Genomic DNA, 27671 nt, shown 5'->3' with positions numbered 1-27671 from the left:
GTCTTTTATCCTCAGTTTCATTAGTGAGAGGTCTTCCCTTCCTTCTGCAAAAGGTTTGTAAACCTTCAGCTCTGTGTGTGAGAAAAATCAACTTTTATTGAGGGTATGGACAGATTTGCCAGATTTGAAGTGTGTTCTCCCTGCAAAGTTGGGTTCCTGCCCAGATTGTCCCCCAGGGGATGACAGGGGCTGGAGCAGTCAGTACTCCTCGGGGCTGTGGCAATGGCAGCAGTAGTCAGCACCTCTCTGCTAGGCTGCTGGTTTCTGAGATAGGGCAGTATGTGGAGCACAGTTTGTTGGGTGGAGAGGGTTAATGTTCCATCTCCCTTGCTGGAGTTGTGCTTGTGGTTCATTTCTAACAAATTTTTAAGGGTCTGGGTTGTGCCTCTGTACTAGCCTTTGCAAAGCTAGTACAGACTCATTAATAATTTTCTTTGTGGGGCTCTTAAAAGAAGCTTCAGTAATAGTTCAAAACTGTCTAAGTAGAAGGGGAGTAGCAGTACCGCTCCAAAGGTGAATTTGTTCCTCTTGGCCAGGACTCTAGCAGGGTATTTTCTGGTAAGGGGTATTTAGGGTCAAACAACAGCAAAAGTATTGGAGGATAAAGAAGAGTGATAATTGCCCAGAGAAGTAAAATGCAACTTAAAAATGTAATCGCAAATGCAATTACTGATTTCTAAGTTCTAAACAAACTTTTGAATTTTTCTGTGCATGCTGATTCTAAGCCAAAACCAACTCAGGAATTGATACCGTATTCTCCTCCTAATTTTAATCAAGTAAAAATGTTCTTGCTGACAACAATTTGTGGATCTGTTCTTTTTAGGTGGTGAAGACAGATTTGAAGTTGAGAAGGAAACTGGCTGGGTTAAAACGACAGGTTTGCCATTGGTGAGGGACAAGGAGTATTTACTGACTGTACTAGCAACAGATAAACTTGGAAGCAGAGGGTCTCCAGCTTCTGTTTCTGTAATTGCTGGATTCCGACCACCACAGTTCACCAACATATCATACTTTGTTTATGTTCCTGAAAGTATGCCGCAAGGAAAATCGTAAGTAACAGTTAAAAATAATGCAGTGAGATTGTGTTCCTAGTTTAACTTCTGTTTGATCTCCCCAAAGCCTCAGTATGGTTTGTGAATCATAAATAGATACTGTGAGTGGCAATGCAGATATCTTAATAGAAGTCATCAAGATACAGTTTGATTGGTGTATTTTTAGTTACCCTTTTATACAGAAAAGCGGTATTGAATAATTACGGTTTCTTGCTTGTTTAAATGATATGGGAAGTATTAGCAGATGTTGATTGTGTCTTAATTTTCAAATAAAATGCAGAATACAAATTAGAACTGTTAAATCATGAAGAAAGATATCCTGGTGTGAAAGAATATATTAATTTTATGTGTCAAATTTGGAGAAGTGCCTTCTCCATCGAGTGAAAAACAGAAAAAACAAAAGACTGTCTTTGCTGTCTTCATCAGTCACAGTGACAAACTGAGCAAAAATGAAGATGCTACAAAACTTGTCATTTTATTTTTCCATCCTTTGTCTAATCATGTGGATCTAAATATCACAGAAAATTTTAGTAACATAGGTCCACCTGAATACTCAGTTCTGTCTGTCCCAGACTGTTTTGTTTCTAGGGCAAACACTTCCTCTTCCAGCTGAATCGAGAATACTTTTTTCCAGTAAACGTCTTCCTTGTGTGGCCATTCAACTGTTAATATGTTATCTGTAGTGTTGTATTTTACTGTTCAGTCTACAACATTCAGTTTTACAGTGTCTAAATGACCAAGGTGTGTTAAGATAAAAAAAAAGTTAGCAACTGTTAATAGTAGATAACAAGGTTTTTCTTTAAAACTGCAGTAAACTTAAATAGCACAGACATAAATAAATGCAAGAACTGCAAAATGCTGCAGTACCTAACAGGTACCTGCCATCTTGGGTTCAATAATGTTTAGGATTAAAAATAATGAAATTCTTTATAACTATTTTTTATCACTATTTAAAAATAGGTTTGCACACCTAAGACAATAGTAGATTAGTCAGCTTGTCAAATTACTTGGTAATATACAAAAGGAATGAAGTATTTAATGCAGTTATTATTATGTCAGAAGAGGTTTGAGTATACACAGTGCGCCTAGTGAAAGTGGTTTCCTGTTGTGTGTTGACCATAAATAGTCATGAAAAAAATCCGTGTAGAATCGTAAAGTTCCAATATTTAAATTGGACCAATTACACAAATACACAGGAAAACAGAGTAGCTATCATGCATGGATTTCTGGGTTTAGGATTTCACAATTGTAGGCTGATCTAAGACTGCTGCTGAGCAGAGGAGCATTACCAAATCTTTCTCTTCCTTTGGTCTGCCACTAGTGCTAATAGGCTAGCTGCATGAGCAGGCTGATCCGATGAAAGACAAAGCCAAAAAAAAGAAAAAAACTTTTCAGTTGGGTTGTTAAACATGCTGACAGCATGGCCTTGTGATTTTTAGTACTGACAGGAGAGGAGAGGTGGTGCAAACATGCAACCAGGGTAGGGAGTTAGGAAGAGGGCAAAATAATTCCTGTTGGCAGTAACTTGGTCGCGCACTAGCTGAAACTGACTGTGAGACCACATCAGAGGAAAATACAGAAAAAGACTGAAGTGAGATAATGATCTACAGCAACCCTTTCCATTGTTTCAGTAGTGCACCTGAGGGAAGCGAGAAGACAGCAGCATGGCAATACAATGGGGAAAAAGGTGTTGGGACAAACTGAGTTTTGTCTTTTTGATTGTAGTTGTCACTGGATCATACATGTTGGTGGGTTCTCCTGGGAGATGGAATTCTTTTTCCTAAGAAACTTGCATGATAAAGCAGCAAACACTTGAGGAATTAGTATTCTGTTTTAAACCCTTTAAAAATACTTATTTTTTAATTTCTTCTTTTGCTTCATACTGCAAGTGTTTTTCCCACTTGAAGACTTTAGACACATTGGACTTCAGTGGAAAGAAGATAGTGCCAGACAAGAGCTAAAAGCATATGTCCTGTATGACCTGTAATATGCGCGCTGTTAGTGACTAGCTTTTATCCTTTTGCAGTTATCTGTTGAAGCTTTAAGGTGGTATGACTGCAGCAGCAAACTTACCATGCTGTTATTAAAATCTTTTGCATCTGGCTTTATCTTTTAGTTTGCTGCCTGAAAACCATCACTACCATAGAAGAAAGTTAGAGTAGGCAAATTCAGTTGCAGCAAAAATGAAATCCTCTGTTTCTGTGTTTTTAATCCTTACTGTGTTCTGCTTCCAAGAATCCTATCTTTATCTGTTTAACCTCAAGAAGATAGAACTACTGTATAACAAAATGTTTAAATTTGGTGTTTAGGTACGGCTGTCACTGACTTCAAGTGAGTATTGCTCTGATCAGACCTACAGGACTGCACCATCATTTCTGATATGCATAATTTTTGTCATATTTTTCAGTATGTTGTATTACGTGCTTAAGAGTCCTGTTTGGTTGTTGTTTTTTTTTTAAATGCAGCTTTCTTACAGTCACTGCTGTATCATATCAAAAGAAATCCCTGAGCTACAGTTTACTAACTAATCCTAGTGGTCTGTTCAGTATTGATTGGGCAACAGGAGATATCAGTTTAACTCGGAGCGTGGATTATGAGAGTGACCAACACCAGTATCTTCTTTTGGTCAGAGCAGAGGAAAATGAGGAACAGTTCGGTAGTGCAGCTGAGGTAGGTGTTCACTTCTAGCAGTCTGTATGTATTTCCATTTTCCTTCAGCCTTTCCAGATTTCTGTACAGATTCACTAGGGGCTCTCATTTCCCCAGCTCATGCTGTCTATTCTACTGTCCATTTTAAAAGTCTTTCTGTCTATGGGTAGATGTTAGTCTTTCTGTGTATGGGTAGATGTTGAGGGCTGGTTTATGTACTCTTAGAGTTCAGTCTTGCAGATGCTGAAAAGGCTATTTCTGAGGGATCAATATGCCATCCCATCATAGGTCCTAGGCCTTATCTGGGAAGATACGGAAACAGATGCGGCCAAGCCAGACATGAGGTTTTGTCTTACTCTAAACCTTCATAAAGTATGATGTATATTTGAGATTATTCCAATTTAAAAGAAAGGCAGAACAGAAAATTATTTGTTTCGTATCGAGAACACGAAGTGCACATGTAAAGAGTGAACGTAATAAAAACTCACAGGTATTAAAAGTTGATGGTTCGTGGTGTTTTAGAAAGCAGTTTGACAGCAAAAATACTTCTCAGTATAGTTATTACAGTTGTTTGAATTCAAGGATTCACTGAGCTAGGAAATGCATGCAATATAACAGTTTGTTCCTGCTGCAGGAAATAAGATGTACTCTATAGAGTGAACAGGAGGCAGAATTATTAGGAATAAGTGTGAGGACACAGAGAGACAGTGAAACAGTATGTCAATGTAATGAACAGTAGCTGTAGCACACCAGAGACTGATAATTTCTATTGACCCTTTTATGTACTGCAAGATGAAGAGTGGTAGAATATGACTTGAAAGAGGATTATGAGATAATTTTACAAATACATTTAGCGTAAATGTAGTTTAACGTGTACCTGCTTTACACTGATACAACCTCAATAGTTAAGAGAGAGCGACTCCCCGTTTATACGAACCTATGTAAGGGTAGATGGAGTATACGTCTACCTGTTGCACTGTAATGCAGAATACCTCAACCAACTTCAGACAGTCTGAAGTGCAGCAGTATGAACCGCCATAAAGGCTAATTTAACACTCTCCTTACTGTTTGGATTGTAAAGAATGCAACTGTGGACTCATATATGACATAGAAATAAGAAAACATTTTTAAAGATGTTAGAAGCAGAATTGTATTTCTTACTTGTTTTACCATAATCAGTCCATTTATGTCTGATTTATGCTGCTGTAATTGAATTCAGAACTTGGTCTTGGAGACTTACACTGCTAAAATGTAATATGCTTGGCAGTAGAATTTTTAGTGTTACAAATCACAGAAGTGTTGGAAGGTACGATAATGGAAAAAGGATGCTTGGAAAGCAGACAATCCATCTTCCTTTAAATTAGTAGTAGGGAATAATCAATGGAGAGGAAGGGTGAGTGGAAAATGTTGCTGCAGGGGACTAGGACTTGGCAATTCCTAATATTCTGGAATCTAATATTTCAACAGTTCTCAGCAGGAAAAGAGCAATCTAAGAAAAATGGCTTATCCTATGTGCTTCTGAAGACCTCAAGGATGTTTTGGGGAAATTCTTCCATCCGATATTTCTAGAGCAACGAAGTTGTTGCCTTGATTTACTTTGCTGTTTAACATTCCCCTCTTCTCCATTAAGGTTTTGGTTGTAATCACAGATGTGAATGATTGTGCCCCTGAATTTCATCAGTCGATTTACAGCAAAGTTGATGTTCCTGAAACAGTTACTATGACAACTGCACTTCTACAAGGTTAGTACTTTTAAAATGATTTGTTACATTCAGTATGAGGTTTTTTTTTTTTCCTCCCGCTAATTAGAATGCAGTTCAGAAGGCAAGATTACCTACCCCAGCATGGGTAGTTGCAAGTCTCTGAAGGCAAATGGCACCTTGTAGAATTGGGTCATAATTATTTACTACTGCCACAACCCAAACAATTTTGGGGGACGGGAGACAGAGGAAACAAATCTTGGTAGGATTTTGAAGTAACAGGAATTCAGTTGTGATTGGTATTACAGCAGCAGGCTTATAGTAGCAATCTTGCAACATTTCTTTTTTTGAAGGAAGAGAGTGATGGATGTTGGATCAGAAATTACGGACACATCAGCTCACCTTCTCTGCCCGTCTTTAAGAGTCCTATGTGGGCTTGCTGTAGAGAATACTGCTCTTTTGCTTTAAAAGCCTCTTGCACGGTTTAACTGTTTTATATGAGGTTTGGTTTTGATGCTTGAGAAAAAGACTTTGCTTCTTCCTAATGTAACCAATAACTTAAGCTTTAAATGATGATGCTCTGTAAATTACTTAAATTTTGATTTTGTAAACTGCAAAAATCTTTTATTGAAATTGTTTATAAAGAAATGAGCAGGTCCTGGCAATAAAACAAATTTATGTCAGCTAAGCAGTTGTAGAAGGGCCTTATATTAGTCTTTAACCGTTACATAAACTTTCTATAAATCTTGAGGGGAAAAAGGAAATTGAACTACAGGAAAATTGCTGTTCCCTACTAAACAGGATTTTATAACCTCCTACTGTTCTACTTAGTGATTTATCCTGTACTAATGGTAGTCTGTCAGTTACTATTCTGGTAACTGCACTTTTAGCATAGGTTTGTGTAGGTTATGAGTAGGATCTGACAAACCCATAACTTGCATCAGTTGAATAATGTATGTAAATATTTCATCTTTAATCGCACAAAGTCTGTCCGAGTGATCTTAAGTCAGCACTATAGATCAGGTGGACATGAGAATATATGTCTCTGTGTGGGAATATGTTCTTGGCAGTACAGGGCTCTTTAAATCCAGCAGACAAAGGCAAGATCTAGTGGCTGAATTCAACCAGGGACTTAACTTTTTTTTTTTTAAACAACTTATTTTCAAGTAAGGGTTAGTTCAATAAAAAGCACAGGGAATAGCACAATTTATAAATTATTTCAAGGACCACATGCCAAGGCAAATGCTGTTACAGTTTTATACTACACTACACACAAATTCTCTTGTTAAAGTACTTAACATTCAAATTCACAAACTTTGATCTACACAATGTCTTTCTCTTCTCTTTTAATAGTGACAGCCACTGACTGCGATTCAAAAGAGAATGCCGAATTACTATATTACACTTTGAGTCAAGACTTCAGTATTACTTCTCATGGTACTATTTTTCCAACAACACGGTTGGACTATGAGCGACCTAACCATCTTTATGAGTTCATAATTATGGCTGTAGATAAAGGGGAAGATCCAAAGACTGGGACAGCAACTGTTAGGATCCATGTTTCAAATGTGAATGATGAAGCACCTGAGTTTTCTCAAAGAATGTAAATACATATTCTTAAAACTCTGTTATCTTTGTCTTTTACTTTGCTTTTTATATTTTGGTCGAAAAGCTGATCATTACAGGATGGTAACTGGCTTCGGCTCAATCAAAATTTGAGAGTTGGGCTGACAAATGTGGGATGATCTTTTGACTCTGAGACTCTCTTACAACCAGTAAAAAAAAAAAAAAAAGGCAGCTTTAATTTTAGTTCTTAATTTTAAGTTTTAGGCATACTTTCAATGTATAGTAGGACTTGTGGGTCTAGCTAGATAGAGATAGTATATAGACAGCCTCTTTTGACAGATCTTGCACTTACGTTTTTACCAATATGTACTGAAAAAGGTAGTGTAGTAATTTCAGACTATATATTTCAGGAGGACCCCTCCACCACCAAAGGAAATCAAGCAGAAAAAGCAGGCAACTCAGTGTTGTCCTCAGCCCTCATCCAGAGTACATGGTGGAATCTTGCCTTTTAATTAGGTGATTTAAGCTTAGACAGAGTCAACAGTCCGCATCCCTGGTTTATAATTGTTAAAGAAAAATGCTTAGATGACAGAATCCTAAATGACCACTGAATTATTAAAAACCACAAGATAAATGTCAGTAAGTGGAGTTCACTTAATTTCACTTAGTCCCATGCCCTACAAACTGTACTTTTTTTTTTTCTTCTAAAGCATCAGTAAGTGTTTTTCTTCCATAGTTGGCACTCAGAAGCTTCTGAAGCAGTGTCAAAAGTACTATAAAGTTGCATTCACATTAGAGGCTTAGTAATGGAATTCCCAGTCAGCTTCTCCATCAGCCCTCTACTCTTGAAAACAGAAGTTGCTCAGAACAAAACCCAGGCAGAGATTCCAGTGATGCTAAGCTTGTGGTTTAGCTGAACAAAACATCAAAGCATTCTGACAGTCCTTATTTTATGTAAAGGTAACCTCTGGCTTCAAAATCTTGTGCCTTCCTTTCTTTCCTAAACATTGCTTAGGAGAAGTGGCTTGGAAAAGCTGCTCTTTTGTAAATTCATATTGGATCTCTATGCATTTTCAAACACTAAACAGATTAAGTTTCTCACTCTTCAGATGATGCGTATTTTTCATTTATTTATTTATTTTAATATTCAGGGTCATTGAATATTTATCTGTATCTGTTTGTCTTGTATCTGTTCCTAATTTTTAAATCAGAAATGAGTGATAGTATTAAAGATGCTGTAAACATCTCTAACAAATTGGAAGCAGAAAACATAGCTTAAAAAAAAAACCCCTGCCAGCTCTTATATTTCACGTTTTCTGAAGAATATGATTAAAATGAACATTATTTTAAATTACCAAACATTCACAAGAAGCTTTTCTGTTCCTTATGCAATAGCAGGGAAACTGCTGTTGTATATATGTGTAGATTGGCATTGGAATTGAATTCAGCTCTTGAAATTCAAATTATCTCAAGTTTTTGTTTAAGCAGGTTAACCAGGCTTTGGTTTTGCTTTATCTTTCCCATTATGAAAAAAATCTTGAACCCAAAGATGAATTTCAGACAGAACTTAGTTGAAGTTTTCTGTGAAATAGATTCATCATGAACACCTGTAAATTAGGCCCTGTTGAGAGACTAGCTTGCAATTAATGTTATGCTCTGTGGCAGGCTAATACAAATCAAGATGATGATGTTGTCCTTCTAGCCTATTGTTTAAACAGATTTACAGTCCAGCATAAACTTACAATTCCTTGCCACAAGCTTTCTTTCATCACTGTTATTCTTTATCTCAGTTACGAAATGCTTAAGGCTACCACTCTGTTTCATTTTGTCAGTTTTTACTTTCTCCTTTTTAAGAGACCTCTTCCGATTACTTGAACTCTTCTGTCCCTATATTTCATGTTCAAAATTATCAGAATTACTGTTCATTTGCTTTCCAGATGCAAAGTTAAGACAGTATCCTGAGGGTTGTGACTGGGCTAAATCAGAATAATTTACTTCTCTTACTTCATTGCATATTAACCTGGGGGAAGAAAAAAGCTGTTTCTGTGAAGGTTTTGATGAAAACACTCATATCTAGACAAGAAAAGCTAAGGAAGAGGTTTTCTGTGCATCCGTTTTCTTTTTCTTTGAATTTTTTCCTATTCTCAGCATATGGAGAGTGAGTCCATAAGCACTCTGAACCCAGTGGTACATATGTATTTTATCTATATTGTTGGATACAGCCAGCTGTAGTTCATTCTTATGGCTGAGCTTTGGGATATCTACTATGGACAGGTCTGTAGCATGCTTAGTCTGGCCTATGCTCCATCCAGTCAGATAAAATAATAAATATCTGGGACTTTGCTAAAGCAGGGGGCTTTTCTACTCCGGAGAGCGTTAAGTTTAGGCTGATAATGCCTCTTAAGAGCTTACAATGTCAGTGATGTGTCTGGACTTGAGAAGAGATTTTTGTAAAACTGACATTATGTGCATATCCTCCAGCTCTGATTCTCATCTTAGTTGTGCTGGTGCAAAGGCTACACTGAAAGCATTTTGAGAGCTTCTGTCAGAAAGTGTGCTATAACAAGCAATACTTTAACTTAGCAAATGTTTGCTTTGATTCTGTGAATCATGCAACTCATTTTTTTAAATTAAAAAAAAGGTGAATTCTGCGTTTAGCCCAAGTCTTGTTGCGAAGCTAAGCTTCAGAGCTTCAATAATGCTAAAAGTTTGCAATGGAAGTCTATGGGAGGTAACAACAGAAAGACCTGAATGGTTGGATAGATCATCAATACTATCATTTTACTGGTTCACTGGTTACATCTTATCAGTGTAATTGTATTAATAAATTACAAATCTTTGCAGTACCCTTTGTACACATAGTCAGTAGGCATTGTGAAGGCATTGTAGTTCTGTGTGTATTATTTCCTGTCTAAATTCATAGATGTGCTGTCATAATTTCTTTTAACAGCTACAGGAGTTTTGTTTCTGAAGATGCAGGCCCAAACATACTGGTTGCTACAATTAATGCTGTTGATCCTGATGGAGATGGTGTGACATATGATATTCTGTCTGGGAATCAAAAAGAAAACTTTGTTATTGACCCTAAGAAAGGTAATACTGTATTAGCTCTTTGCTGCTGCAGTCATAATGTTGATTCTGATGTGATGCAGCTTGAATTTGGTCTTCATTAGGTACCAATTATAAAAACTGAATAGCATATGCTGTTTTTGAAGCTAATACTAACCTAATTAAAAAAAGTGCAGGAAAAAGATGCAATTATTCTAGATTCTCTTATAATGTCAAAAAAATCGTATCATTTTCCTAAAAGCTTGGTATAATTGACCTTACTTCTTCATTGTTTGCTTTCAGTCAGTAACTTAACAGAGAGCATTATTATAGATAACAGGTAACTTAATAGACAGTAACTTAATAGAGAATGTTATTGTTGATAACGGTGATGTTCCAAAATGTCAAACAAGGATTTGAATAACATTTAGTCTAGGAGACTGGTTTCAAAGTTGTAGCAAGAAGGGGCTACTCTGCAGCGTAAGGTGAAATAGGAGTCAAGGGTGACAGCAAGGCAGGCAGGGGCCAGGACCTCACAGCCACAGGGCACCATCCGGAGCAAGAAGAGCAGAGCAGGTCCCGTGATATAAACACGGTTCATCCAACAGCCCACTGTCACCAGACAGATTTGCAGTGATGAGGCAGGTCTCAGGTCAAGCTGGGAAGCCAAGTCAGCAAGGCAGTGTCGGGGTCAACAATGTACATGGCCAGGTACAGCACACGCTCGGGGGAGCTCACAAAAGACCTGGGCTTAAGTACAGCTCCCAAGACACGGGGCAGAGGCCACAGAAAGGCTTCTGACAGCTAACTGCCTGATCCAAGGTTAGCCGGCTGCATGGTGTCAGAGCTGGCCTTGAACATGGGCAGCCAAACCTGGGGAGCGGGAGGAAGAGTTTGCAAGGCCTGCTGGTGCGCTCAGAGCTTGACATCTGCCTGCTGCCATCAGCCAAAGTTACTATTAATAATCAAATAGCCATGTGAGGAGAATAAAACAGTAGGATGACAGTTCTGACTGGAGAAGTTTTCTTTGTGCAACTTTTTAATAACTCAGTTTTAACTGGTTTAAAGTGGTCTTTTGGGTTTTTAGATGAGGCTTTTTTTCCCCCTGCTATGTCTATGTCCTGGTTATGCATGTGTGGGCAAACACTTCTTAACCAAGTTTACTTGTGTTGTACTGACACAAAATGATGCATTTGTAGGCGGAATGAGATGGCCACTGTTTTATTTTAATGAAGGCAAAAGTATATAGAATATGAATTCAGTAAGAATATTTTTCATTTAAGGACAAAATCATTCACATGAGCAATGTTATTTAGCCAAGAATACTACATGCATGAGAAAAAAAAATGTGTGGAGAATACTTTGCAGTTTAAGTCATTTGTTCTGAAATACCAGTTTTTACATATTTTTAAATTCTTTTCAGCGGTTGCATATTCTTAAAACCTCAAAGGAAAAAATCACACAACATTGGTGTCCTCATTTAAAAAAAATATTTTTTTTTAAAATGCACAAACACATGTCATTTGAGTAGGGTGGCATATCCCTTTAAATTAATAGGATTTATTTGCTGTTCATTGCTTGAAAAAACAAAATAGGATGTTTTGGGACAGAAACAGGCAACCAAATTGAAATCCCATTGACAGATTGAAATAACTTAATTAACTTCAGTTAAACTACTTTATATTTAACCTGTTTTGAACTGCAATCAAAAACTGAACTTATATTTTTCAAAGCACAAGCATTGAATATATAGGAAGGAGTAAGCAGCCCTAAGTTATTCCTTCTCTTTATTTCACAGAGTTCACTTAGCATGAAATTTTAATTTCAATGCAAATCATGTTTTTGCATTATTAATGTTAGATTCTGAAATGTTCCCAAAAATATGGTCTGCAGGTAACTTGCAGGTGTTGAAGCGTGATCCTGAATTTATGGAGAGCTCCTTTTATCCTTTCTGACTTAGAAATAGAGTTGTAGGTTCCAAGAGTTAAATTTCTAAAGATACGTTGGCACCTAAAGAGGAATGATGGTTTTAAAAGTGTCTAATTGCCACAGGGGTAGTATATCTGGTACTTCTGAAAATCTTTACTGTAAGTGCTCAAAGAATCTTAACATTTGATTGATAGCATCACTTAGGATTAGCTCCATAGTTTTAATATAGATAATCATGTGTGCGTACTTTTATACTTTTTTACCAATTAATTTTTATAGTCTTTGAAGGTTAATTTTAGAAACTTTAGCAATTTTTTTCAAAACACTTTTGGGCTTTTGTTGCTTAATAAACCAATAAAGGTATATACAGTGGTTTGCAGCAGTTTCTTTTCAGAAATGTCAGGGGAATAGTCTGTACCCCCTTGTCACAGAAATGCCAAGGTAAAATGGAAATGTGTCAAAGATAAGTGCTGCAGCTAAAGCAATACATTTGCAAGCAAATTGAGTGACGTTGATGCTGTGACAATACTCTGTTGTAATGACAATTGCTGTTATGCCTGATGAATAATAGAGGTGATTGATGGATGATGGAACAAAAGAATGACAGCTTCTTACTGCGTGGTCTCAGATAGCTGTAGTCTCTCTTGCTTTTGTAGCAAATCTTTCATACATCTTTCTCTGACAGTGCCTTTATGCCCACCCAGCAGGGTGTATCATTTGTGTGACTTGGGAGAGTAGCAAAATACAGGTTTCTGAGGATATGTCTGTATAGCTAAATGCTGCCATGATTGTGCTGCAGGAAGGTAAACTTTTACTAGTTTCAATTGAGGTAGCGTGGGTAGCTACAGCTGTAGACATGGTGACACATGCTTCATTGCAATAATGATACAGGAACATAGCCAGGCTCGCTGGTGAGGCTGGTGCAGGTTAAACAGAAGTCTGCCACAATGTTTCTCTGGATTTTTTGTTTTGGTTTGGTTTTTTGTGCAGCAGATAGAGTAAAGCTAATATGTGCAGGTCAGCTGAGTTGCAGCTGTTGTCTCATTTAGCTCTGTAGACATACCTGCAGACAAACAAACCTGTTGTGCTGTCTTAATTTTGTTTTAATATCAGACTGCAGTAAAAATACCATAGTTAACTTAAACTTTAGCAGCCTTGTGGTTTATTGGTGAAGGGTAAACCAGAAAGGTTTCTTGTCGTGCTTACTAGTGAGAAGGATAACAGTAACTGGTTAATGTAGTAAAAAAATAAAACCCCACAACCTATTGTTGTTTTTACAGGGCTAGTTAGACTTCGTTCAAGTCCGTTTCCTAAGCTGCAGGGGACAGAATACGTACTTAATGTCACAGCTACTGATGATAACACCTCTGGAGGGCCCCATTCTCTTACAAGTACTGCCCAGGTTGTTGTGAAAATTGATGATGTCAACAATAACAAACCTGTCTTTCAGAAGGTAAATATATGAGGCTCGGTTATTTGTATTGGACTGTGTGGTAAATGTTTAAGACTGTGTTGTGACTGCAAGTGATGCAGCAGATGAGCTATTCAAGCAGTGGTCTGCTTTTGTCTCCGAGTTCTGATGCTGCTGTCTTCTCCATCTTTTCCATCCCTCTCCTAAGACTTACACGGTTTGTTCTCTTGTGGCAGAACAGCTCCTGAGAGCACTGTCTCTTCCCTGAACCACATCTCATCTCTGGCATTTTAGAAGATAAGGTTGAGTGAATAACTTTTGGAGGTTCAGTGTGACAGAGGTGATGAGGAATCGATAGGTATAGCTATCTATGCAGTGGACTTGTTCCAAAATATTCCAAAATACTCCATGAAATTACATAGGCTTCTTTTGATGATTGTATGTCTGGAATTGATGAAAGAGAGAAGAATGAAAGTGGTTTAGCTTAATTTGTAAAGTACTGTAAAAAATAAATGCTTGACTGTGTTTTCAGAAAGTTAATTCATATTAAAGATCTGTTGTCTAAAATTTCAAGTCTGATGCCGATGGCAAAAATGTTGATGGACAGTGTTGGATATTTTGGAAAGTCAGTGACTATTAATGTCAGTCTTGGAAATTCTTAGTAATCTGTCCTTGACAAAGTTACTTTGTGTAGAAATCCCTTTTTGACCAAAGCAATTCTGTGGTTTGGGCAAGTATATGCCGTCTTTTTTTATAAGACTTTTGCTAATATAGAAAAATATTTACATTTGGAAGTATATACAACTGTAACTTTTTCTCAAAATATTTTCACTAGTTGGAGATGCTCAGTGGCCTCATGTTGTGTGTTGTTCGTATAACCACAAAATAGCAAGAGAAGTCTGTAGATTGATCACGGTATGGATAAAACATTAACATCAGTGCATGTGAATGGAAGTGTAGCTAAATCTTTTTCGTCTTTTTTTTCCCCACTAGTATATCTTAAAATCAAATGGCATGGTAAGTCCTTGATTTTTCTCTTTTTTTTTTTTTCTCCCCTCTCAGTGTCAGTATTATCGGGAACATGCTTCTGTATTGGAAAACCAGCCTTCAGGGACAGTTGTGCTGCAGGTTGAAGCCACTGATGCTGATGAAGGAGCCAATGGTCTAGTGAAATATGGCTTGATGCACAGAGGTGGTGTCCTACCAGCATTTAGTATTCACCCTGACACAGGTAGAGTGAATATCAGAACTGATACTGGCATATAGAAACCACTTCGTTACACTAATGGAAAAAAAGCTTAAATAAAATCAGACTTTGTGCTTTTTCATTGAGTTTCTTGATAGCAGACAAAATATAAATTGTAATAACTGCATGAACAGATATTCTCCCTTTAGTTTCATACATGTCCAATACTGAACTAGAACTGATGTTTTCCCTGAAATGTGGAAGTTCTTCTGTGTGAATTAACTTCTTAACTTTTGTAACTAGATTTTTAAAAAACACCGTATTTTAAGTGCACATTATCTTGCACATTGCTAATGGCATATAAATTATTTATCCAAATGACAGTAGTGTTACAAACAGCAAAGAGACTAAGTCTTGGAAGGCCGAACTAAATTCAGGCTGAACTTTTGGAGGATAAAAGACATGAAACATGCTTTTACCCTGTACTTACTGCTCTTCAAAAGAAATATTTTTTATAAACTCATTCTCTTAAAGTTAGTTTAGTACTTATCTCTGTTTTCACAGAATCACAGAATTGTATAGGTTGGAAAAGACCTTTAAGATCATAGAGTCCAACCATAAACCTAACACTACCAAGACCACCACTATACCATGTCCCTAAGCACCTCATCCAAATGTCTTTTAAATACCTCCAGGGATGGCGACTCAACCACTTCCCTGGGCAGCCTGTTCCAATGCTTGACAACCCTTTCATGAAGTAAAATTTCCTAATACCCAGTCTAAACCTGGGCACACTGCTGGCTCATATTCAGCCAGCTGTCAACCAACACCCCCAGGTCCTTTTCCACCGGGCAGCTTTCCAGCCACTCTTCCCCAAGCCTGTAGCATTGCATGGGGTTGTTGTGGCCCAAGTGCAGGACCTTGCACTTAGCCTTGTTGAACCTCATACAATTGGCCTCGGCCCATCGATCCAGCCTGTCCAGGTCCCTCTGTAGAGCCTTCCTACCCTCAAGCAGATCAACACTCCTGCACAACTTGGTGTCGTCTGCAAAGTTACTGAGGGTGCACTCGATCCCTTTGTCCAGATCATTGATAAAGGTATTAAACAGGACTGGCCCCAACACAGAGCCCTGGGGAACACCGCTTGTGACCGGCCGCCAACTGGAGTAAACTCCATTCACCACCACTCTTTGGGCCCGGCCATCCAGCCAGTTCTTTACCCAGCAAAGAGTACACCCGTCCAAGCCATGAGCAGCCAGTTGCTCCAGGAGAATGCTGTGGGAAACCGTGTGAAAGGCTTTACTGAAGTCTAGATAGACAACAGCCACAGCCTTTCCCTCATCCACTAAGTTGGTCACCTTGTCGTAGAAGGAGATCAGGTTGGTCAAGCAGGACCTGCCTTTCCTGAACCCATGCTGGCTGGGCTTGATCCCTTGGTTATTCTCTACATGCCGTGTGATGGCACTCAGGATGATCTGCTCCATCAGCTTCCCCGGTACCAAGGTCAGGCTGACAGGCCTGTAGTTCCCCGGGTCCTCCTTCCAGCCCTTCTTGAAGGTGGGTGTCACATTTGCTAATTTCCAGTCAACTGGGACCTCCCCAGTTAGCCAGGACTGCTGGTAAAGGATGGAAAGGGGCTTGGTGAGCACTTCTGCCAGTTCCTTCAGTACTCTTGGGTGGATGTTTTCTCCATTTAAGTCCAGTGTGTGTAGATGTAAGTGTATATGAAGTTTTTATCTGCCTGAGGAGTACAATTTAAGCTGTTGAAATTTGTTAAATCTTGTGATTGGATCCTTGAACCTGAAGTTCACATTATAGGTGTATTTAACCTATTGCATTGTATCTCAATGTATGGACAGACAAATAAACATCTAAATATAGAATATTGTCAAATGCATAGTATTTTAACTCTGGTATTTATTTGTTTTCAGGAGTTCTGACAACTGTTCAGGTCTTTGATCGAGAAAAACAGAGGGAATATCCTATCACTGTGACAGCAACAGATCAGGCAGCGGAACCACTCATTGGAATATGTCAGATAAATATTATCATCCTGGACCAAAATGACAATGATCCCAGATTTGAAAACACCCACTATGAATGTAATTGAGAGTCATTGGATAGGGTTTCGGTGCCCTGAGTGTGAGCTTACCTGATGTCTAAGATTTTTGGGTTTTGTCTTTCCTGGCAGTAGATCTTGTGACCAACTAGGTGATTGCAGCTGGAGATGCACTTACCCTAATTAGTTGCAGAATTGTTATTCTGTGTAATGTGCAATGTGACAAGTACAGTCTTGACTTGTAGGCTTTCCTGAGTGTCATTATGGGAAAATTCCTTGAAACAATGGCCATGTCAGTATCTTTCCTTACCTGAGTATACCAGGTGTCTGTGGTACTACACAGAGATGTGAAAGTTTTAATAAGCATGTGAGTGTGCAGCACAGAGCACTAACTGTATCCTTTGTTTTCTTATTAATAGATTTTTGTCATAACTTTTGATTACATACTTTTCCCATTTGAATTTCATCATTCTTCATTGTTTGTTGTTTTACCTTTCCTTCTTGGTTCTTCAAAAAATCCTTCCTCTTTATGATAAACACCCAGAGGCATGTAGAATATTAATTAAAAAATGAAGACTGTTAATTCTCAGTTAGTTATACTACGCAAATCCTAGAAAGTAGTTTCTGACAATGTGGTCCTTTTCTTATGGTTTTATGCAATAAATTAAAATTCCATTTATGTATATTTCATACAGAGCAATTAGTCCCTTAGTAAAAATACAAAACAAAAAAAAAGTAGTATCTTATGAGAAATAAGAATTCCAGGTTATGAATGTGATAATATGAAGTGCAAATGTAATCCATAGCTCTGGAGTGATAGCAGCTCTTTAAAATACTAATTTTGATTTTTATGGCCATTGTTCCAAGGAAGATAAAGTTATAGCTTCCATACATTATTACTTTAGTATTTCTTCACTTCTTAATAAGATATTCATGGTACTTTAGTGAATTAATGATCAGTTTGAAATATCTGTTCCTTACATTAGATTTCCTAAGAGAGGACACAAGTGTTGGGACCAGCTTTCTTCGTGTTGCAGCCTGTGATGATGACTACGGCTCAAATGCTGCCATTACATATTCAATAGCAAATGAAGAACCAAATTATTTACAAATTAATCCTACTACAGGCTGGGTGTTTGTGAACCAACCCATATCTCAGGTATGGTGCTCGCTTTCCTTTTTAAAGCTGGCTATCTCAATATATCATAGGAGGGACTGAGGTCATGAGTTTGTCCTTACCTCCATGTTACCCTTTCATATTAAAGGATCAATACATCATGTTTAAATTAAACATGAGTCTAAGGCTTTTAGCTGATGAGTTCACTGGCCGTGAATTGCATATAAGCAAGCCCTGCTTTCAGCTGGAAAGCTGACAGCACTGCCTCTGAGAACTTGTTCTTCCCATTTCATTAGCTTTGGCATACTAATACCAAGGACTGGAGGGCTGAGACCATAAGCAGAGGAGCAAGAACCCAGGTGTAGGGCTTCACTATGTTAACAGGCAATGAGTTAAGACACAAACCTGAATGTGAAAGAGTGTGAAATTTTGCTTCTGATACAGATTCCCAACTTGATACATGTTAGTCATGGTGGACTAAGCATAGATATCCCTCAGGAAGGTGAAGGCATAATGAACAAAATTGTTGCATGTAGTTATCTAAAATTTATGAGTTTCAGCCATTTCTAGATACCTGCATAAGCAATTTGATATTTTCAGAGTTGTAAAGTAATTTGTGTTGAAATGAAAATATTGTTGTACATGTCAATCTTTAAATACCTAGTAGATATTTTTAATATTGTATACTGATTTTGTCTGGGATAGAGTTAATTTTCTTCCTAGTAGCTGGTATAGTGCTGTGTTTTGGATTTAGGATGAGAATAATGTTGATAGCACACTGATGTTTTAATTGTTGCTAAGCAGTGTTTGCACTAAGTCAAGGACTTTTCAGCTTCTCATACTGCCCTACCAGCAAGGAGGCTGGGAGGGCACAAGAAGCTGAGAGGAGCACAGCCAGGACAGGTGGCCCAAACTGGCCAAAGGGCTATTCCATACCATACGACATCATGCTCAGTATATAAACTAGGGGGAAAGCTGGCCGGGGGGCTGCTGCTCGGGGACAGGCTGGGCCTCAGTCAGTGGGTGGTGAGCAATTGTTTTTCATTTGCATCATTTGGGTTTTATTTCTCTCTCTTTTTGTTGTTTTCCTTTTCATTACAATATTATTACTATTATTATTACTATTATTATTATTATTATTATTTCATTTTATTTCAATTATTAAACTGTTCTTATCTCAGCCCACGAGTTTTCTCACTTTTACTCTTCCAATTCTCTCCCCCATCCCACTGCGGGGCAGGGAGTGAGCGAGCGGCTGTGTGGTGGTTAGTTGCTGGCTGGGGTTAAACCACAACATACTGAAATGTAACTTCTAAGTAACTGACACACAAAACTTTGGTGAAGGTGTATCCTTTTAATATATTTTCTTTATTGAATCTAAGAACCCTACAGACCTAGTAACAAAAACTGTTGATAGGTAAGCTTAAGAATTCAGGGGCTCCACAAAGTGGGTTTTTTTGGTTTTATTTTAAACTTTGTGTGAAATTTGCTAAGGTTTATTGAGGCAAACATTTCCCAACAATCTTAAGTAAAGCAAATAGCAGAATTTTCAGCAGCCTTTCACCTACTTCATGTTCTGAGCTCAGTATTCTGCAGTTGTGGATGTTTTTCTTCTGTTCAGGTTTTTTTAAGTGTGCCTTTAATTTTATGTATTCGTTTATTTTGGGGGGGCGGGGGGGGAAGCTAATCAGAGCCCTGATCAAAACCCTCTGTAACGAAACCTTTTTACTGTTCAGAGGTCATCTATAATTCGAGAGATTATTGCTACAGATGGAGGTAATAGGAGCAGTAAAGTTGAACTTGCGGTAACTATTACCAGTGCAAAAAACCAGCCTCCACAGTGGGAAAGAGACAGCTATGAAGTTGTTATTCCAGAGAATACTACACGAGATGCATCAGTTTTGGTAAGACTGGGACAGATTTGTTTGTCTGTCTGTAGCTGTAAGGCTCTAGAGTAACTGAACATTGCTTATTTGCTTAAATATAGTGAGCTTTTGTAACAGTTTTGTGTATCGTAGGGACCAATGATCTGCTATCAGTTTTCTTTCAGAAATGCTAATGATAACCAGCATTTTTGCTCTAATTTATATGTGTGCAACCACTGTTTAATTTCCTTCCCATTTGGCCAACACTATAGGTGTTCCAATTTTTTGAATGGTTCTGTGTTACCTGAGGTGATTATTGGGCTTACAGTAATCACCTGGGCTTGGGCTTAGAGTTGTTCAGTTTGATTGCTCAGAATGAGTAATTGGAATAGCTTTATGAAGTAACTCCAAAATGTATATTTTTAGGATAAAAGAATGAGTAACCAAACATGTAATGACTGGTAACCTTTGGCTGCAGCTGTTTGTGGCCTGGAGATGTATCAGGCAGGGTTAAGTTTTGGTATCAGGAAATACTTGTCCTAGTGTTTTCAGTTGAGAGATGAAGATCTGGGAGAGTCAATACACAAAAGCTTTTAGAATCTTGCTGTACTTACAAAAGTGTTGTTTATGCAAACTTTTTGAACTGTGCAGACAATCAAAGCAACTTCTCCCCTCGGTGATCCCCGTGTGACTTATAACCTAGAAGAGGGACTTGTTCCAGAGACCAACATGCCAGTTCGTTTCTACCTGACTCCAAACAGACACGATGGTTCTGCTTCAATCCTGGTAGCTGAGCCACTAGATTATGAAACAACAAAGACCTTTCTACTGAGGGTTCGAGCACAGAATGTTGCCGCAGTTCCTCTGGCAGCATTCACTACGGTCTATATTAATGTAACAGGTGTGTAAGCTGTTCAGTGATGTTATACTATAATCATAGTACTTATTTTTTTCTTTCAATTTTTATAGTTTTCTCTTTATGCGCTCTTTTTGATGTTTTAGATGTCAATGACAACGTCCCATTCTTCACTTCATCTATTTATGAAGCCTCGGTAACAGAGGGAGCTGGTGTTGGGACATTTGTCATTCAGGTGTCTGCCACTGACCTTGACCTTGGTCAGAATGGTGAGGTAAGCAAGTGGGGACCTACATCTTCCGTGATGAAAGGTATGGAATAACTTCTGTATGAACAATGGCTAAATAGACTACAAGTCTTCAACCTAGAAAAGGGATGACTAATAGGGAAACATGAGATTAAATAAATTCATTAATTACATGCTTCTCTGTCTTGCCATGTGAAAAATGCAACTAAAACTAGTAGGTGTGAGACAGAAAACAAAGAAGAAATATTTATACAACCTGTAGTTCAGGTGAAAAACTTGCTATAGAATGTTCTGGTTTGGAAAGGTCTACATAGACCTAAAATGTGATTGGATGAATTAATGGAAAAAAAAAATGCGTTAAAAGCTTGTGAGTTGTAAATCATTGGAGGTACTGAAAACAGAATCCTTACAAAATATGTCAAGTTAACACCAAAAGTGGAAGTATTCGTTACTGATTTTAAAAATCGAAAGTAGGTATATCCTTAGAACAAGAGTGCAAGCTGAAGTCAAGTGCACGAAAACATATATATATAATAGAGACTAGAACATGAGCCATGATACTGAGCAAGTTCAAATTCCACTTACCTGTGGCTATTTTATTAGTACCTGGGATCTTTAGCTGAGTCTGAGTGCTGTTGCACAAGCACTGTGCAAACGTGAACTAGAGAACTTGGGAACTGATTAGACAAGACAAATTTATTTCCTTTTACAGATCGGCAGTCAACATGCAGGAAGTTAATTGACTTCAAACTAGATTGCTCAAGCTGGCAGTTTTACCCAGCTTTCTTGGCCCTGATCAAGTTCTCAAACACAAGACTCTTCCTCTCTTCAAGTACTTATTTAGTTGTGACCTATCCAACAAAAGGAAAGTATAGACTAACAACTTCTTTTTAATCCTTTAGATAACTTACTCCCTGTTACATGACAGTGGCAGAGACTACACATATTTTCACTTGGACTCACAGACAGGCTCAATATACACTGCCTCAGTATTTGATAGAGAGAAGAAGGGGTCTTATCTTCTAGAAGTCAAGTCAGTAGATGGCTCTGAATCAGCTCGACCTGGAAAACATGGGAAACCAAACTCTGGTAAGAGACAGATGTCTGTGACAAGCATGATTTTGCCCGGATTGGTCTCTGAAAACAGAAGCTCTGAAATGCAAGATTAACTGTTATTTTCCTTTTTTTCAAGCGTACTTGTGAAAGAGTGTCCGTTGTTTTGGTTTTGAGGGTTTTTTTTTTACTGTGTCTGTGCAACAGTTGTGTCAGAGCTGGAAAAGATATTTTGTATGATGATCAGGCAAGTTTTTTGTTCTGAAATTAGAAGAAAACTAGGGCTTCATAGTTTGAGTTTAGATAATATTTCCTAGCTAGCAAAGATGCACCCATTATCCGTAGGATGCAGATCTTTGGGTAGTGGAGGTGTTTCTCAAAGCACTGCATATGGTAATGTATGCATTCAAAAGTAATTATGAAGTAGGAAAGTTCAAGATAGAAAATCCTATTCTCAGTTGATGTCTGTGCTTAAATAAAGACTTAAAATTTGGCTTTTGTGGCTTCAGCACAAAAAGTTATGCCTAAAACCTGTACAATTGCCATATTAGGCATAAATTATTCACATATTATCTGTTTAAACAAATTAAATGTGACATTCATTTGATATCCAAGTGCTTTTGAGTAATGTTGGTATATATATTGTCCACAACCCTAAGGGTTTGTTTCTGTATTGTCTGCATATTCGTCTTCATTTAATGTGCAGCTAGACAGTTTAAGGAATTGTAGCTGACAGAAGTGGCACAGCTGAGTATTTTAATCTCTTGTTTCTTGTCTCTCTAGACACGGCCTACGTGCGCGTTTTTATCAGCGATGTGAATGATAACAAGCCTGTCTTCACTCAAAGTGTTTATGAAGTAAATGTGGATGAAGACCAGGATGTGGGCTCAACTATCATTACAGTCAGTGCTAATGATGAAGATGAAGGTAAAGTATGGGAATTCCCCATAGCTGTGTCTAAAATATTAATGAGTTAATTTCAGCACACCAAGACATATTTAGTGGTGTTAGAAGGCAGAATGTCTTTTTGTCTCTAGATTTTAAAAATTCTTTAAGTGTGAACTGATCGGGCATGAACATTAGTTCATAATGGAGCTGTGAAGCATAAGTCAAATAACTCTTATTTTGGGAGGCAATGCATTAATGTGTCATGATGGGGAATAATTTCTGTGCCAGCAAATACAAATTTATTATAGATCATATCCTTTTCTTATGAATGGGCACCAGTAAAAATGTCCTGGTTAACTAGAATGAATCAGACTTGATTTTTGTGAGATTCATTTGCTTTCTCTATGGACAGTATAGTTCAGTATAGTTGTACTGTTCTTTTTTTTTTTTTTTTTTTGGTACACATTCTCATATTTGAATCTAGACTTCCTAAATGCATATGATGAGTCTTAGCTATATTGCTTTATCTACAAATCAGTCAGGAATTCAGCCATAAGCCATGTAAAAATAAGTACGTAACCAGTGCTCATAAATGAGAGAGGGAACAATACAGACTTCCATCTTTTGGCCATGGTGCACTACTAATTTGACTTTGCTGTATGGTGAAACCATACGTTTTTTGTCACACAAGTCCCAAAGGACTGTTCTGTCAGTATGTCTGTGAAGTGCAAGTACATCCTGGCTGTATTTGATTCCTCACCCACTCAAGGAGGTTGAGGCAAATGTGGCTAAGTTGTACTGAAGAAGGATTTACCTACTGAAGGAACTTTTAGTTTGTTACTTAGGCTGCCTGTAAATCTACTCTATAGTGTTGGATCAGGGGACCTGATGTGATGGCACTTTGTGTGATGTGATATGGCACTTTGTTTCTGTCCTCTTAATGCAGTAAATGATTAAAGATGTAGCTATGAAAGAAGGGAAGAGAAGAATGGTAATGTGAAGGTAGAGCTTGCAGAAAAGCTAAAAGTCTTTACTTGATCTAAAACCCTTGGCAAATTGGTGCTGCCTCTGAAATTTTGAGAAGTTCTGTTAGGACTGTCTCCTCTGGCTTGATACATGGTTATCCTGTTTGTTGGTAAAGTCTATGAATAAATGGATATGAGTGCAGAATGGTTCATACTACGGTATGAAGTATTTTATGATAACTCATTCTTACATGCTGGGTGTTAGCAAATAAGAATTTGTCTTTTTGGTCCCATAGCCTTGGCCAGTCATATTGATCCTTCAGTGAATTCAAGGGATCATAAGTAAAAGCAGAATTAATACTTCATTGCAAAGACACGTTTTGTAATTAGACACAGATTACAATTGGACATATCAGAATTGAAAATGCTGATAAGTAATCTGACATAGCTGCATGTTTTAAAAGACCACAAAACTATAATACCAAAAATCAGTTAGCGTATGATTTGTACTTCATGTTAACATCCTGTGTTTTAATCTACTTCAAGAAATGTGTGTTTTCTGACACTGTTGGTAATTGACAGGAACAAATGCTAAATTACGGTATCAGATCACAGCTGGAGACACAGGAGGGGTGCTTGATGTAGAACCAGAAACAGGAGCCATTTTTATTGCCCAGCCACTGGATTATGAAGAAACAAAAATTTATGAGATTCACTTATTGGCCTCTGACGGGAAATGGGAAGATTATGCAGTTATGATCATCAATGTCATGAATAAAAATGATGAGACTCCAGTTTTCTCTATCAATGAATACTACGGAAGTATAATTGAGGAACTGGATGGGTTACCAGTCTTTGTACTTCAGGTAGTGTATGCAGTTTCAGAGATTATAATATTTCAATGAAAGAGCACAGATTACTCTGGTACAATTATGTTAATAATAATCCAGCACAGAGATATTAATGAAATTTAGTTTTACTGAGGTTTTTTGTCAGTGGAAGAAGAGAAGTGGACTTTTATGGAAAAATAATTACTACTACTAAAGACAGTAAGTAGGATAAGCAGGATGGATCATTTGTGATCCTAGAAAGCAAATCATTAACATTTTAAAGTAGCTATCAGAATAGCATAGTTAAATTACCTCTACAGCTATGAAAAAATAAAATATTATTTTAGTATTAGAATATCTACATTGTTATTGTAGTGCAAAGCATATTTACCTACTCGGAATTGTCCTTCAGCCACCTCTCATTTGCCATTCATCTGGCATGCACATAATAGTAGCATGTCATATACTTTTGCTTGGACTCATTTAGACTAGCAGCGTATAGGATATAATGCAATCATTGCATATTTTATAATTTCTATGTCTTTGTTTTCAAAACTTTTGTAGGTTATGGCAAATGATCCTGACAGTAATGTGGATGAAGGAGATTTGAGATACTCATTGCATGGGCATGGTGCAGCTGATATTTTCACAATAGATGAGAAAACGGGCAGCATTTACTCACACAAGATGCTGGATCGGGAAGAGAGAGCACTGTGGAGATTTGTTGTATTGGCTACTGATGAAGGTGGAGAAGGACTTACGGGATTTGCTGATGTAATTATTAATGTGTGGGATATAAATGACAATGCACCCATGTTCACATGCATGCCTGATGATTGCAATGGGAGTGTCTTTGAAAATTCTCCTGCAGACACGTTAGTGATGGAAATGGGTGCAGTTGATCGTGATGATCCAAATGTAGGTCTTAATGCTGTCCTGACTTACAGGATAACAGAGAATGTAAAAAATGAGTTCGGTACTGACATGTTTACTATCAATCCCAATACTGGCACAATCCATGTAGCAGGAGGAATGCTAGACAGAGAAAGGAGTGAAAATTATTTTCTTACTGTTGAAGCAAGAGATGGGGGAGGGCTAACAGGAACTGGCACTGCCACTATCTGGATTGCAGACGTCAATGATCACGTACCTAAATTCACAAAAAAGATGTGGCAGGCAACAATTCCTGAAAACAGTGCCATCGACTCAGAAGTTCTGCAAGTGTGTGCTACAGATGCAGATGCTGGGGAAAATGCTGACTTAATATTCAGTATCATTGGGGGAGACCCAGATCAGAAGTTTTATATTGAGAATGACAAAGAATGGCAATGTGCCACTATTCGACTGAAAAAAGAATTGGATTTTGAGAATGCACGTGAAAGGCAGTTTAATCTTACTCTTACAGTGGAAGATCTTGATTTTTCTAGTATTGCAGCGTGCCTGATTGAAGTTGAAGACTCCAATGACCACAGGCCAGTTTTCCTTTCTCAGTTTATTCAGACAAGCCCTTTCTTTGAAAATGTGCCTGTAGGTACTACAGTAACCACAGTGAGAGCTACAGACAAGGATTCTGGTTTGAATGGAAACATTATATATTCTATAAAGTCAGATTCGGATCCTATGAGACAGTTTGCGGTTGACCAATATGGTCACGTGATTGTGGCAAATACACTAGATCGTGAAGTCATACAACAATACAGTTTAGTCGTACAAGCTTCGGATCAAGGGACACCTGCCTGCACTGGAAGCGTTACAGTTTTGATTAACTTGCTTGATGTTAATGACAATGCACCAAGGTTTGAGGCACCATACATGCCTGTAGTTAGGGAAAACATATTGAGGCCTGAAATAGTGTATGTGAACCACACATCAAAACTGCTTCATGCATTTGATCCAGACAGTGAAGAAAATGGGCCACCCTTTACATTTTCATTGCCACCAGATTATCAGAATTCTTTGGATTTTTCTCTTACTGACAACAGAAATAACACAGCAACTGTAACTGCTTTGAGGTCCTTTGACAGAGAAAAGCAGAAGGTGTTTCATCTGCCAATAGTTATAACAGATAGTGGGATTCCAGCTATGAGCTCTACAAATACCCTGACTGTAACAATTGGTGATGAAAATGACAACTGCCATGAATCTGGACATAAGGAAGTCTATGTGTACAGTTACAAAGGTAAGTGCTATCTGGATATTATATCAGATTCATGAATATAGCACAGTTTTACACATAGTTTCTGTCTTGCAGTTCTTAATTTTTTTAAATGGTTTACATATTTTGAAACTGAAACTCCAATTCTGTAAACTGCTAAATAAAGTGGAATGAGTAAAGTATATTTGCAAAGCTCAGACCCTAGTGTGTAAAAGATCATCTACCAAAAAACTGTTAGCTGCAAACAAGTATCTATTGCACTTGCAGAAAAAGCAGTGTTTTTATAAACCAATAAAATATATTTTCCATTGAGTAGTTTTCACTTACACAGACAAAAAGTTTTTTGTGTGTGCACGCATGATTTGGAAAGTATCTGACGCTGAGAGATCTGGGGATGAGAATGGCAGAACTAAAGCAACTTAGAGAAACAGATGGTCACAAATGAGTCCTACCCAGAATTGTAGACCAGTCCCACCTCCACTGTGGCAGCCACTGTGTGGCTGAGCAGGATAGAAATCTTGAGGAGGGAGGTTTTCTGCTGGCAAGAAAGGATCCAAGAGAAAGCCGGGTCAGTGTTTTTTTTAGGAAGATAATAATTTTTGGGGTGCAATAAGTGACTGCTTCCTAGAACTGAACTGAATCTTTGAACTGAAAAAAAAAGGTGCTGTTCTGGATGTGTTCTTGAGTGAGGCACAGTACCTAGTTCAAGAAATACTAGCAGGAGAGCTGCTCTGTGATTGCAGCCACAGTACTATGAAGTTTAATGTTATAATGGGAGAGAGCAGAGCAAATGCATCCATTAAGTGAATGCTTTATGTTTTCTCATCAGAGTGGTTTAGCAGAGGATGAACAGTTTAATAATATTTTCTAAAATTTGTCTTGAATTTCTATTAATGTGTTTTTTCCTGAAATTACCTGCAAAACTTGACCTTAAACTAATCCTGGTGGCCCTTATTAAGCATGGTTTATTATGCCTTTCCCCAAATACTCCATTCCAGATAGACTTGGCTATATCTCAGTTATCATTGCAATGGTAGAATTTCTGATAAATATTAGAGAAGATTAATCTACAGAAGTTATTTTTGCAATGAGTTA

General features: G+C 37.8%; 1 protein-coding gene across 1 annotated transcript in view; it reads left to right on the top strand.

Annotated features, from left to right (window-relative positions):
* The window catches only part of LOC140656769 (neural-cadherin-like), a 74413-nt gene that overhangs the window by 21013 nt on the left and 25729 nt on the right, over positions 1–27671 (top strand). The window contains exons 3-18 of the mRNA XM_072872859.1: positions 824–1049; positions 3518–3722; positions 5332–5443; positions 6755–7004; positions 9918–10060; positions 13225–13397; positions 14418–14586; positions 16473–16643; positions 17587–17759; positions 19454–19621; positions 20234–20483; positions 20585–20712; positions 21588–21774; positions 22522–22665; positions 24174–24457; positions 24986–26600. Coding sequence (XP_072728960.1) covers positions 824–1049; positions 3518–3722; positions 5332–5443; positions 6755–7004; positions 9918–10060; positions 13225–13397; positions 14418–14586; positions 16473–16643; positions 17587–17759; positions 19454–19621; positions 20234–20483; positions 20585–20712; positions 21588–21774; positions 22522–22665; positions 24174–24457; positions 24986–26600 — 4398 coding nt within the window. The remainder of the gene's footprint in view (positions 1–823; positions 1050–3517; positions 3723–5331; positions 5444–6754; positions 7005–9917; positions 10061–13224; positions 13398–14417; positions 14587–16472; positions 16644–17586; positions 17760–19453; positions 19622–20233; positions 20484–20584; positions 20713–21587; positions 21775–22521; positions 22666–24173; positions 24458–24985; positions 26601–27671) is intronic.

Source organism: Ciconia boyciana, chromosome 9, assembly GCF_034638445.1.
Source record: "Ciconia boyciana chromosome 9, ASM3463844v1, whole genome shotgun sequence".
In the NCBI taxonomy this organism is placed as follows: Eukaryota; Metazoa; Chordata; class Aves; order Ciconiiformes; family Ciconiidae; genus Ciconia; species Ciconia boyciana.
The sequence above is the reverse complement of the archived record's forward strand: the minus strand, read 5'-3'. Positions and strand labels throughout refer to the sequence as shown.